The sequence below is a fragment of the Brassica napus genome, unplaced genomic scaffold, assembly GCF_020379485.1.
Source record: "Brassica napus cultivar Da-Ae unplaced genomic scaffold, Da-Ae ScsIHWf_2753;HRSCAF=3520, whole genome shotgun sequence".
Taxonomy (NCBI): Eukaryota; Viridiplantae; Streptophyta; class Magnoliopsida; order Brassicales; family Brassicaceae; genus Brassica; species Brassica napus.
Genome location: NW_026016026.1, coordinates 14,849 through 28,397, shown reverse-complemented (window position 1 = coordinate 28,397; position 13,549 = coordinate 14,849). Strand labels below are relative to the sequence as shown.

At 36.3% G+C, this 13,549-nt stretch overlaps 1 protein-coding gene and 2 pseudogenes across 1 annotated transcript; 2 read left to right on the top strand and 1 right to left on the bottom strand.

Moving 5' to 3' along the window:
• The first annotated feature begins 1,253 nt into the window (after positions 1-1,253).
• LOC125602135 lies at positions 1,254-3,139 on the top strand (annotated as a pseudogene).
• LOC125602134 (mitochondrial pyruvate carrier 3) lies at positions 3,121-4,875 on the bottom strand. Its single transcript, XM_048773969.1, has 5 exons — positions 4,718-4,875; positions 4,242-4,340; positions 3,710-3,762; positions 3,491-3,564; positions 3,121-3,310 (listed from the first exon to the last, which is right to left on the bottom strand). Exons 1-5 carry the CDS (start codon positions 4,770-4,772, stop codon positions 3,265-3,267), a joined length of 327 nt encoding a protein of 108 aa, XP_048629926.1. The 5' UTR covers positions 4,773-4,875; the 3' UTR covers positions 3,121-3,264.
• Positions 4,876-10,562: 5,687 nt separating this feature from the next.
• On the top strand, positions 10,563-13,189 carry LOC125602133 (annotated as a pseudogene).
• Positions 13,190-13,549: the final 360 nt, after the last annotated feature.

The following is a 13,549-nucleotide window of genomic DNA, read 5'->3' as shown; positions in this document are numbered from 1 at the left end:
TATTGTATTCATTTTAATTTAACTGATGCAAAATAACTAATTATGATATTCATTGCTATAGCTGATGCTAACTTATATTATTGTATCATTTATAAATAAATAATTTAAAAATACAATAACTTATTTTTGTGATACACTATAAGTGATTTAATATGCACTTTTTTTTGTAGTGACATAATACACAAGCCATATATTATAAAGGTAACCCCAATGGAGATATTTAAACAACTATGTAAGAGTATTCTCAACAGAAGCCCTCGTCTATAAAAGTTCTTCCCTCTTATAGCAGAAGTCATCGCCTTAGATCAAGCCTCTGACATGCAATCTCTATCGGTCTTAAAAGTCTTATCGGCTTTTTCGGACAACTATGCGCTCGTTAGTGTCAGATCTTTGGTATTGTTGTTGATATCAAAGCCTTCACAGCTTTGTTTTCATCTATCTCTTTTTCTTACGTATTTCGATAAAAAAATATGAAAGCTGATTTGTTTTCGAAGTTGGTTCTTCGTAATCTTTCGTCAGCCGTAGGCTCTCTCTTTTCAACCTGAATCTGTAATGGGCCATGGTTTGGGCTGAGCCCCTTTCTTTTTATTATATTATTAGTGCAATTATTAGTCGATAAAAAATTAAGAATATATAATGATTATTTAACTAAAAAGAATTATGAAAAGTAGAAAGAAAGAGAAAAAAAGGTTAAAGAACTCCAACAATTTTTTTTTAGCATACTTAGTTACATTACATGTGTTACTTTCTGATTTGCTGAGCTTATTTTTAATGATGTAAAATTTAATTATTTCTTAAGTTAAATTTAGATTATTAATATTTTTATGTTTGAGATACTTTAAGATTAAAGCAACATTAACGCATGATTTCTAAAAGAAAGTTATTAACACCATAATATTATTATTTATCAGTAAATTATTAAATTTTAATTAAAATTAAATAGTTAAACTAATTAGATTCTACCATGTGGAGAAAGGAGTTCTTTATAAATATGCTGCAGAGACTTAATTAAGAACTTATGGATATTCTTTCTCTTAATTTTATATTTTTCTAAAATCCTTAGGTATTCATTATTACAACTCTTGGAGAAGCCCTTAGATACTTTGAAGTTTGGTGTTTAATGTATGTATAAAATCTGGCGCGTAAACCCTGGCTTCACGGGCTCTAGCCCATTACCGGCCTTGTATAGAGCTGTATAAATAAATACATTAAGTTAGGTCAAAGTTTCCATATTCAAGCTATTCAGAATAGAGTCGAAGTTATTTCGTGTCTGGTACTCTAGCCTTCTTTTATGTCTCCGCTTGTTCTTTGATCTTATCCGTGGAAGATGTCTATAACGGAAGCAAACACCGACACAGAGCGCAAGACTATCTCACCCTACGATGAATGGGCAACTAAATTTCTTATGAAAGTGTTGAAACTCACAATCAAGAAGTTTAGATCTACTGATAAAAGTATTACAGAACCGGCGGCAAGTTCTTCTACGCTTGAAGTCTGGAACGGTCGATATTCCGCAGTCCGTAACTTGTTAGTTTCCACTTCACCAATCTGATGAATGATACGTCAATAATTATTTTTTTTGACGATCCTACTAATGATTTTGCATTATTATTTGACACTTAGGGTTTGTTAGCTTTTGGTCAACCAAAAAAAAAGAACTTAGGGTTTCTAATTATTATATCTTGAATTTGTGATAACGTATTTTTGTAATATCAGGTTGGGTCTCTTACAAATGTCACTTGAAGAGACTGAAAGCAAATGGAAAGATAGAATAAGCTTATTACCAGACTCCTTGCTATGTCACATACTCAGTTTTCTTACGACTAAGGAAGCTGTTTGTACAAGTGTTTGTCTTCCAGATGGAGAGGTCTCTGGAAGTGGGTTCCTAGTTTAGATTTAGTGAGCTCAGATTTCCCAAGTGACAAAGTGTGTGTGGATTTCATCAACGAGTTTCTTCTAAATTTCAAGACCTTGAGTGAATTCAAGCTATGCATTATTGAACAAGATGACTCTGACAAAGATGCCTCTCTTTATGAGCCATGCCTTGATAAAGTGACCAAGCACAGGATTCAACATATTGAAGTCGTGTGTTATAAGGACACTGAGATACCCTTGACCCTTCCGTGTGTGAGGCACTGGTATCCTTAAAGCTCTATTCCGTAAAGCTGAATGATTTTGAATCTCTTTCCTTACCTTGTCTCAAGGTTATGTGCTTAGAACATGTTATATTTCCTCACAATGCGGTTCTTGATACGCCGAGGCTTGAACACCTGACTCTCACAGGTTGTCAATCCGAAAGCTTCATGATAATCAAACGTATGAGTGAACATGTCAAGGTTGACATTGAGGTTGTCTTTGAGCCGAAGGATTATGACTTTTCCGAAAGAAATATCATCTATTATCTTATCAATAATTTTTCAGCCGTAAAAGATATGACACTCTCATGGTATACTCTTGGGGTATGTTATCAAACTTAGGCCAAAGCTCTAATCTATCCTCTCTCTCTCTCTCTCTCTCTTTCTCTCTCTGTTATCTTGACTTTTTCTCTTTGCTTGCAGCTAATTTATTGTCTCCAAGGCATGAACCCACTACCTAAATTTCGTAACTTGACCCGTCTGCGTGCTACTACTTGGTTAGAGTACTCTTTTGAGTTACTACCGTTCGTTCTTGAGAGCTGCCCGAATCTAAGACACTTGACCTTGGTAATGACTTTTGCTTTAAACTTTGAAACTTCTTACCCAAGAAAGTCTTTTCTTTTTTGTTCATCTGCTTATCAATTTTTTTTTGGTTTGTTTTGTCATTTTTATGTGGTTGCAGAAACTGGTTAAGGGTAATAATTTAGAGGCAGTGGTAAATAGCTTTTCGAAAGTGCTGTCTTTTTGTTTGGTATCTTCTCTTGAATATGTTGATATTGAAAGTCCGATCACGGAGAAAGCAAGAGAGAGAGGAAGTGGTTAGATACTTTCTAGGCAACGCGACATCACTCAAGAAGCTTGTTCTACGTTTGAATGTGTCTGATGGAGAGAAGCACGACCTCGAAGTCTTGAAGCAACGCTTTGACTCTCCAAGACGCTCTAGTTTGTGTCAGTTTGATGTTTTTCTTGTGGTTCTGACTCCAGATAAGATGAAGGAACTGTAATAAAGTGTGTGGGAAACTAATACAATCATAGTACAAAAGCAAGCGTTGACATGATGATATCTTGGAATAATCACAAGAAAACGAGTTATTTAATTTATTTAAGAATTACAATGGCTTCATCTTCGTCATTCTCTGGCAACAACATGGTCTGTTTCAGATGCATAATCGTGTCTGTAAACCACAAAGAAAAACAAAAGAATTAGCATATCAACGTGTAAACAAAGAGATAAACACCAATGATTAAGTTTTAAACCATGATGTAAGTTACAACCAAACTAACTACGTTCATCAGAAGCAAGTCAAGCAACGAGTGTTAATGCAAATCTCATGCAATGTACTCTAGAGTCTTACTTGACTTTACGGGTAATTTGGTATATGCCTGTTGCTGCCATACCAAGACTAACGCTAAAGAGATTCCAGTTTTTCTGTAAGAACAAAATTATTATAAACAAGTAAATCCACTAACAAATCAGTACAAGAGTAAACAAAAAAAAAAGAATATATAATGAGTCTACGACTTGTCAATCCCACATTCCAAATTATCATCAAGAGTATTTAGAGGCAACATACCGGAGTGATTACAGTGCTGTAACGTGACCAGATGAGTCCAGTGCCTGTGATCACTGGAATAATATAGAGCAGACAAACTGTAAGAAGACTGATACATGACGACAAACCGAGACAGGACATCATGTAAGCATAGAAGAAATGTTCAAACCGATGCTCTGTCTATTGTCTAAGCGACAAATCCGTCGTAAACAAAATGATTTGTCTAAAAATTGGTTCAGTCGGTGTCTAGATGTCTGCAATCGGTCATAAGCAAAATAAATTTCTAAATATTGGTCTAGTTAGCGTCTGGGCTTACGCGTATGAGTTAAATCATTTATAAAACACCTAATTACTAATCCAGCTATATTTTAAACGCTGAGAAAACTATAAGAAGATCTAAACATTGAAGAAAAACCGTAAGAAGATAAGAGGCATAGAGACATATAATCAAAGAGATATGGGAAATTAATTACATAAACATAATAGAAAAACTGTGGGAAGACTATATAGAGCCGCACACAAGAACATGAAGGATATGAGAAGAGTGTAATACCCATTTGTTGAGGGTATGAAAGTGTCTCTGGAGGTTTCTGAAAATCTGCAATGTTAGCAATGCTTATACCCCACTTGAACGTTGGCGCCCAGAAATGGACTGAAAGTTTTACAAAAGTTACAGTTCAGGTTCTTTCTCTACTTTGAGCAAGCTAACCAACATATGCACTTTCTTGATTAAAATTAGAATCCATTGGAGAAAAACACACGATTTCGATGTTGGATATCCATACAGCAACGTGTTATTAGAAAACAGTAACGCTCATTTTCTTGGAGGAAACTCTGAATCGAAACTCAGGGTATCATCAGATATCATCAAACCCCACTTTGAAGAAAAATAAAACTCGTTATAAGGCAACATCAAGAAATATGTGTCGCTTAATAATGAAGAATTCGATGATCAAAGTGTCACAAAGCGCAAGAAGCAAAAGAGTCAACGTTATAAGAACAAAGTAAAGTAATTCGAATTTGACTCACTTGTCTTAGGTCCTGCTGGATGATTCCAGAGAGCTTGAAGCTTCGTCGTTGCCATTTGATTTTCTCTGTAGATTCCAGATAGCTTGAAGAAATCGTCTTAGCCAATCTATTCTTATTCGGCTCAGACATTTGACAAAACTGTGCTTAACAATCGTGACGTGTATTAGAGCATCTCCAATGTATTACTCCAAATTTTACTCCAAAATGGTGTAACTCCAAAATGGAGTTGGATTTTACTCCAATGTATTACTCCATTTTTTACTCCAAACAAAAAGATTTTTTTTCATTTAGTTAATAATTGTTATTAATACCTTCAACTTATAAAAAATTAACAATTAACCCAACTATTTTATGTTTACAAAATTTCCATAATAATATATTTTATTATATTAAATATTTATCATTAAAAATACAATTAGAGATTATCTTCTATTTCAATTCGTGCAGATTTTATCATATGCAATTTTTCTAATTCAAAAATATTTTTATGCATTAAAAGAACATAAAGAAAAAACAAAGTTTTGTTTTGTAATTTGAATTATGTATTGGGTCATATTGTTTGTTTGTGCAAATATCAAGTTCAACAAGTACAAATGTTATCAATCAAAATTTTGACCAACAAGATTAAAGAACTCATCTATTCCGTTTGAATAATACTTCACCGATTTTAGTAGTTTCGAAAACAATTTACCAAATTAATTATTAAATTACTTATTTATATTATATTATATTGTTTTATATTATTTATTCTTAGTTTTGACTTTTATGAGTTTATGCATATTTTCTGCAAACTATAAAGTAATCTTTTGTGGAGTATTATATTTTTTTATGTTATTATATTATTTTAAGTATGAAATAAAAACATTAAAAATTAAAAGGACTATTTTATAAATATAAAAAGTTCAACTCCAAAATGGAGTAATTGGTAAGATTACTCCATAAATGGAGTAACCCTAGCTATTACTCCATTTTGGAGTTGAATATGGAGTGGGGTTGGAGAAGATTTTACTCCATAATTGAGTATGGAGTCAAAAATGGAGTAGGGTTGGAGATGCCCTTAGCAGAATAATTCGCAAAATAAAATTATTTTATTAAAAGAAACTACATAAAATGAATAACTTTGACTTACTGTTTCCTAAAGGCTAAAGGATATATTTTTGCTGATAATAATAAAGACTTACTGTTTTCTGTGAGCTTGTAATTATCTCTGTCTATTGCTTTTGGGACGAAAGAGTACTAGACAGGGTAGGCAAAAAGCAATTACATAATTTTTAGTAGGGTTTTTTGCAAAATTGACCTAAAATTCAATATCAAACACAAAATTAACCTTTTTTTTTTGAAAATTAGTTTTTTCTATTCTTCCCACAAGTTGATATAATTCATGAAAATGCTATCAAATTTTTTTTTTTCCGAAGATGACATTTTTACTCTCTCACCTCATCATCTTCTTTAAGTAATTACAATTACCATTGTCAATAATACCCCAACCACCATGAACAATTAATACTTCCAAAATCGATTTACCCTTCTTCTTTTTCCATTTTTATGAACTAAAGACAACATTTCTCTCGACTTCTCTCCACATTCAGCTAAAAAAACCCCAAATTTTGATTCTACATTTTTTATGGTTCATAGAGTCATAGAAGCTAACGATTCTGGGTGGATCACTTTCGTTTGAGATTCTGTGTGCTTGGAGAAACCTTATGTGTGCTAAGGAAGTTATCTCACCAATTTAAGTATGAAATCGCAGTTTTTTCCAGATCTGTTCATCCAGGCGACTTTCCAGGTAAATTGTCTGGCTTGTAGACGACTTCAGGTAAGTCGTTAGGCCACTATCCTACCATCGAAAGTTGATAGGGCAGAAATTTGAATGATGCGTCGCCAGCACTAAGGCCATGCGATCCGTCGAGTTATCATGAATCATCAGAGCAACGGGCAGAGCCCGCGTCGACCTTTTATCTAATAAATGCATCCCTTCCAGAAGTCGGGGTTTGTTGCACGTATTAGCTCTAGAATTACTACGGTTATCCGAGTAGTAGTTACCATCAAACAAACTATAACTGATTTAATGAGCCATTCGCAGTTTCACAGTCTGAATTCGTTCATACTTACACATGCATGGCTTAATCTTTGAGACAAGCATATGACTACTGGCAGGATCAACCAGGTAGCATCATAAATCAGGACAAGACCACGTCATATTCCCGCAAACACATAGAAAGTGGGAACAGACGCAGACTTGACCGTCATCTTTTGTCCGGAGACAAACGTGCTTAGCGGGACAGAATTTCTTCGGGTCACCGCCATAATATTTCCGCAACCAAGATTTCAGCAAACAGCTTATTCACCTTTGCGAACAATGCATAAACTATGCAAAGACGCAGGGATCACAAGTGCCGGCTTATGTGTTCACGACTTCCCCACTGAAAGAGATGCCGCAAACAACATTTTAAGCAAAGCTTAACAATTCCTTCCAGATAGGTACGCAACACTGCTTCCGAACAAACACCGTCTCCGGGTTGGCGAAAGCAGGCTGTTTAGTTGCATTTTCCTTGACACTTTTCGTGCCGGGGTTGGTGATATCCGGAAGCTATGCGTACGATCCAACCAAAACTGAAGTCTTGGCCAAGGATGAACGCATAACCACGGAATCAGCAGGCACAGTAAGAAACCGGCCTACCGAGAGTGATGTTTCATCGTTTTCAGGTCGTTCTGTTTCCGGGGTACGACAATGATCCTTCCGCAGGTTCACCTACGGAAACCTTGTTACGATTTCTCCTTCCTCTAAATGATAAGGTTTAGTGGACTTCTCGCGACGTCGCAGACGGCGAACCACCCACGTCGCCGCGATCCGAACACTTCACCGGATCATTCAATCGGTAGGAGCGACGGGCGGTGTGTACAAAGGGCAGGGACGTAGTCAACGCGAGCTGATGACTCGCGCTTACTAGGAATTCCTCGTTGAAGACCAACAATTGCAATGATCTATCCATCACGATGAAATTTCAAAGATTACCCGGGCCTGTCGGCCAAGGTGTGAACTCGTTGTTGAATACATCAGTGTAGCGCGCATGCGGCCCAAAACATCTAAGGGCATCACAGACCTGTTATTGCCTCAAATCCTTGCCTAAACGGCCAAGTCCCTTAAGAAGTCGGCCGTGAAGGGATGCCTCCACGTAGCTAGTTAGGGCTGAGGTCTCGTCGTTAACGGAATTAACCAGACAAATCGCTCCAACTAAGAACGGCCATGCACCACCACCATAGATCAGAGCCAACTACTCCCCGAACGGAAATACCACCACCACTCAATGCGCACCTCAAATCACTCCGTGATATATACTTCCTTACTATGTCTGGACCTGGTAAGTTTCCCCGTGTTGAGTCAAATTAAGCCGCAGGCTCCACTCCGTGGTGCCCTTCCGTCAATTTTTAAGTTTCAGCCTTGCGACCATACTCCCTCCGGAACCCAAAAACTTTGATTTCTCATAAGGTGCCAGCGGAGTCCTAAAGCAACATCCGCTGATCCCTGGTCGGCATCGTTTATGGTTGAGACTAGGACGGTATCTGATCGTCTTCGAGCCCCCAACTTTCGTTCTTGATTAATGAAAACATCCTTGGCAAATGCTTTCGCAGTTGTTTTCGTCTTTCATAAATCCAAGAATTTCACCTCTGACTATGAAATACAAATGCCCCCGACTGTCCCTGTTAATCATTACTCCGATCCGAAAGCCAACACAATAGGATCGAAATCCTATGATGTTATGTTCCCATGCTAATGTATACAGAGCGTAGGCTTGCTTTGAGCACTTAATTTCTTCAAAGTAACAGCGCCGGAGGCACGACCCGGCCAGTTAAGGCCAGGAGCGTATCGCCGACAGAAGAGACAAGCCGACGGTGCTCACCAAGGCGGACCGGGGGGTGAAGAAATCTGTTTTCTGAGACAACTGAAATATAAATCGTCTGCTTTTTTTTTGTTACAAAAAAATCTCCAAAGAACCTAGACGACTTACATGTAAGTTGTCCTAGGTTAATTTTGCATTTGACTAGATTTTGTCGAAATTTTGACTTCCATAGACGACTTATTTTCAGCCGTCTCCTGTAAAATTGAAATATCAATATTTATTAAAACCCAGCGTTTTACATGTAAATCGTCGTAAGTTAGTTTTGTCATTGAAAAAAAAACTTCAATATTTAATTATATCTAGACAACTTACAATTCAGTCGTTCGCCCGATGACTTAGATGTAAGTCGTCCATGATTTTATTCCGAGATTCTGGTCAAACCTCGTAAATCGTGTGTTTGTATAATAATTAGTGAAAATATATGTTTGTAAATTTTAAAAATTAGTTATTTTTGTAAACACAAAAAATTAAGAAAATTTTGATGCTTTTGTAAAGAGGTTATATTCCTTTCTTAATTTAAAACTTTTGTGTTTGTGTGGGGAAAGAGATAATTTGGAATTTATGTGAGACGTTAGATCTGTCGACCCATGATAAATAATGGAGGGGGCATATGAATCATGATGAACGAATGTGAAATGTGAGGGAATCGAAGTTTTGAAATTGAATTTGCATGCTCTTCTTTAAATCTTTTCTTTAACCATAAAAACAAATCTTCTTTGGTTAGTATGATACCCACAACTTTTCTTTAATGTGACCACCCCACACCTTTTATGAAAATAAATTAGAATATGTATATGGTATTTGTAACAGCTTGACACCAACATAAATGTGATATAAATGAAACACATGCGGAGATAACTCTTTTATTATATTAAGAATTTATATTCGAAGTCGTTGACATATAGTTGAATTTGCAAAAGAACAACTTACATGTCATATCAACGCAACGATTAACTTTATATTCTTTCGTTTCAAATTAAGTGTCGTTTTAAAGTTTTAAGTACAAATCAAAAAAAAAAATTTAATGTTTAAATTTATGACCATTAAAACTGCATAACATATATTCTTTATATTATTTTAATTAAGGGCAAAAATTATAAATTAATTTAAAAATTACATAAGAACCATAAAATAAAACAATATTTATTTTATTTTATAATAAAAAATTATATGCTACAATGATAATTAATATAAAACGAATAGAGTATATTTCGTCTTTGTTAAATTAATATATGTCATCTAGTCAATTTAAAATCTAAATTTAGTTTCTTCATCGAGTTATTTGGTTGATCTTATATATAAATAGTTCAATACAATCATTTTGATCATGTAATTAATGTGTATACATTGTATAATAATTTGACAATAACAATAACTCTCTTCCTCCACTTGATGTCAAACAATTGGAATCCATATAGTCTCTGGTTGTAAGCATACTCGTATGTGGATGCTGGATTATATATGTCAAATCATTTTCAAAATAGACTCACAAGTGCTCATAGCAACACTAACCGAAATATCGTGTTTGGGACCATTTTTAGGATATTCAAATTTGTTGTTGACGAGATTCAAACTAATCACGATAAAAAGTGATTGTTCCATCAGAAAGAGAGATATCAACATTATAATCTACGATTCCATTCAAAATAAATATTGGGTATAATTGAAAAAGCTACAATATAAAGGGGGTAGTTTCGAATAATCTTTAAAGGTGGGGACTCATAAAAGTAAGAAAACATAATACATTAACGAATATGTGGGCCTTTGTGTGGCACATGAACCAATCAAAGCCTCTTGGAAACCTCTTCGTCGAAGTTTCGTTTTGTTAAATAAAAAACAAAAAATTGCGACATACTAAAAACATTCAGGGCTAAAACCGTCATTGCAAGTACGTCACTCTCCTTTTCTTTCTCTTACATCTTCACTGCCACTCAAAACACTTTAACACTGCTTCACATTCTCTCTCTTCCAAAAATCACAAACCCAGAGGAAAGAGAAAGTACAAAAAAAGTCTCTACATTTCTCCTTTCTCTCTCTCTCTCTCTCTCTCTCTCTCTAGCAATGGCGAGTCGATTACAATCCCATCAGCTTCCGAGCGGACTCTACGTTTCCGGCAAACTCGAGCAACCCAAGGAGACACGACCACCGACAATGGCGGCTCGTGCTATGCCTTACACCGGCGGCGACATCAAGAAATCCGGCGAGCTCGGGAGGATGTTCGACATCTCCTTCGCCGATCCCACTTCCTTCCACGGCGGCGGAGCAGCCAGACCGCCGCCGACACGTGTCCACTCCTCCTCCGCAGCGTCTTCGAACCCAAACAGTGGACCCGTCCGATCCGGATCCCAATCGGGTCCGGTTAGAAAATCCTCAGGTCCTCTCTCTCAGCTTCAGCCGACCGGTTTAATCACCTCCGGTCCGCTCAATTCGTCCGGTCAAATCGGGTCCGGGTCAAGGAGGTCAGGTCCGTTGGATCATCATCACCAAACGAGTAATCTAAGGCCGTCGACCAAACCCAAGTACGGATCCGCCGTTACGGTTCTGAACTCTGACCCGGTTCGGGTCGGGTTTAAAGTACCAAAGGCTCTAGTTGGGCGGTGGTTGTAGTTGCGGCGACTGCGTTACTCATTGGGACGTTTTTAGCCGTTGCGGTGAAGAAGCCACTGATTATCGTGGCCATTGCGGCGGCTATTGTTCCGGCCGTCGTGGTTTTCGTGTGGAACTGCGTTTGGAGAAGAAGAGGGTTGTTGGGTTTCATCAAAAACTACCCAAATGCTGTTCTTAGAGGCGCCATTGATGGACAGTTCATCAAGGTTACAGGAGTAAGTTTTCTTGAGTAGTTCAACTTCTTTGGGTCTTTCTAATTATAGTAAAAGATTTGATCTTTGTACCAACTTGTTTCTGTCTTCGGTTAGCTAATTGGTTATCTAATGATTAAAGCAAGTTAATGAATCAGCTGATTAGTTAGAATGTCATATTCATTGCCATTTTAGTGATCATGGGCTTAGTTTAGTGAGACTAAACTTAGCTAAAGACAATGCCACTTGAGGATACATTACTCTTCTTGATATGGTAATAATTTAATCGGTCTTTTAAGTGATCAAGTGCTGTGTTGAGTGATCATTTACGTTTATGTTTGAAGGTTGTAACGTGTGGAAGTACCCCGCTCGAGTCTTCATACCAAAAGATACCGAGATGTGTTTATGTATCTACAGAATTGTATGAGTACAAAGGGTGTTCATGGGGATCTAGACATGCCGAGGTTTCAGATTCTTTTTTTAATATCTCTATAATAGTAAATCTCATTCAAGTGGTTCCATCTTTAATATTTGAGATGGTTATTGTGTGTTTATTTGTTTGTGTGGCAGAGATATGTTTCGGATTTTTACATCTCTGACTTTCAGTCCGGATTGAGAGCACTTGTTAAAGCAGGATACGGATCAAAAGTGTCTCCGTTTGTCATACCGGAGACAGTGGCTAATGTAACCGCGCAGACTAAGGATTTGTCTCCAAGCTTTCTACAATGGTTGGCGGATCGTAGCCTTTCCAATGATAGCCGTGCCATGCGTCTCAAAGAAGGGTATGCTTTTATTGATTTCCTTTCTGTTTGATCATTAGACTATTATGAAATTAATTACAAAGTTTACGTCATAGCTAAATCCTTTTGGCAACATATGACCTTTTAAAAACCCATTTGAACATTGAAACAATTCAAGCGTTGACTTTTACCCCTAACGAGAAAGGTACATAGAAGTCGGTCAACCATTAACAGTACATGGTTTTTTCAAAGGAAGAATCTAGCTGGTGCTTTTAACCCTTTTCAGAACCAAAGAAGAAAGAAATTGTAAAAGATAATATAGCTTTAATTCAAAGGAAGAATCTTCCTGGTACTTTAAACCCTTTTTAGAACAGAGATGTTGTCAAAGTAAATAGCTTTAGTTCAAAGGAAGAATCTTCTTGGTGCTTTTTAACACTTTTTAGAACAGAAACACTGTTAAAGTGCACAGCTTTATTACAAAAGAAGGATATTTCTACTTGAATTTACCCTTAAAATAACCAGAAAAAGTGTTGGTCTCTCGCTCTCTCACAGATAAGTGATAATCATGTATTTTTCAGTTCTTGCCAATTTTTAATTGATTTTGATAATATAATTTTGTTGATCAGATATATAAAAGAAGGAAGCACCGTAAGTGTGATGGGAATGGTGAGGCGTCATGACAATGTTCTGATGATCATTCCTCCAGCAGAATCAGTCGCCACTGGCTGCAAATGGTGGCATTGCCTCTTCCCAGCTTACGTGGAAGGCCTAATCATTACATGTGACGAGAATCAGAATGCTGATGTCATTCCAGTCTGAAATACATACACATAATTACGTATGTTTTGCTTATCTGTTATATTCTGTAGATCCTATATATATATATGTGTGTATAGCCAAGAGTTAGGCCCTAAAACAGAAGAAATGAAAAGGAAACCATGTACTGTCATCATATGAGTTTTTGCCTCTTTTGATGGGGTTATGTTCTGTGTACATTAAAAGCTTCAAATGTAAAATTGAAATTTTCTACCACCGTACTAGCTTAAAGGCAACTAGGATACTTTTGGGGCATTAAGCTTGTGTTTTGACACACTAGTGTACTGTTTCCAAAGTTCATATGACGCTCAAATCACTATTTTGGGAACGACAATTGGTCCAGACAAAATGAAAATATTACTCTTAAAATGATATTTCAGAACAAGTATGTGTAATATTTATATGCTGCAACACTCATTGTGTCTTTTGAAACTATATTATTTCATGACCTATCTATAACTACTAATCTATGCAGCTTCCCTCATGAATGGAGCCATGATATATAGTAGAAGAATATTTTTAATATGGCTTATATGTTTCCTTTTCATAATAGATGAGTTATATTTTGTTAAGTAT

Excerpts from the sequence above, each read along its gene's own strand:
- LOC125602134 (XM_048773969.1), bottom strand. The coding sequence starts at position 4,772 with ATGGCAACGACGAAGCTTCAAGCTCTCTGGAATCATCCAGCAGGACCT. Across the intron at positions 4,341-4,717 it reads TCCAGCAGGACCTAAGACAA|TCCATTTCTGGGCGCCAACG; the intron begins GTGAGTCAAATT and ends TAAAACTTTCAG. Across the intron at positions 3,311-3,490 it reads CAAATTACCCGTAAAGTCAA|ACACGATTATGCATCTGAAA; the intron begins GTAAGACTCTAG and ends TGTGGTTTACAG.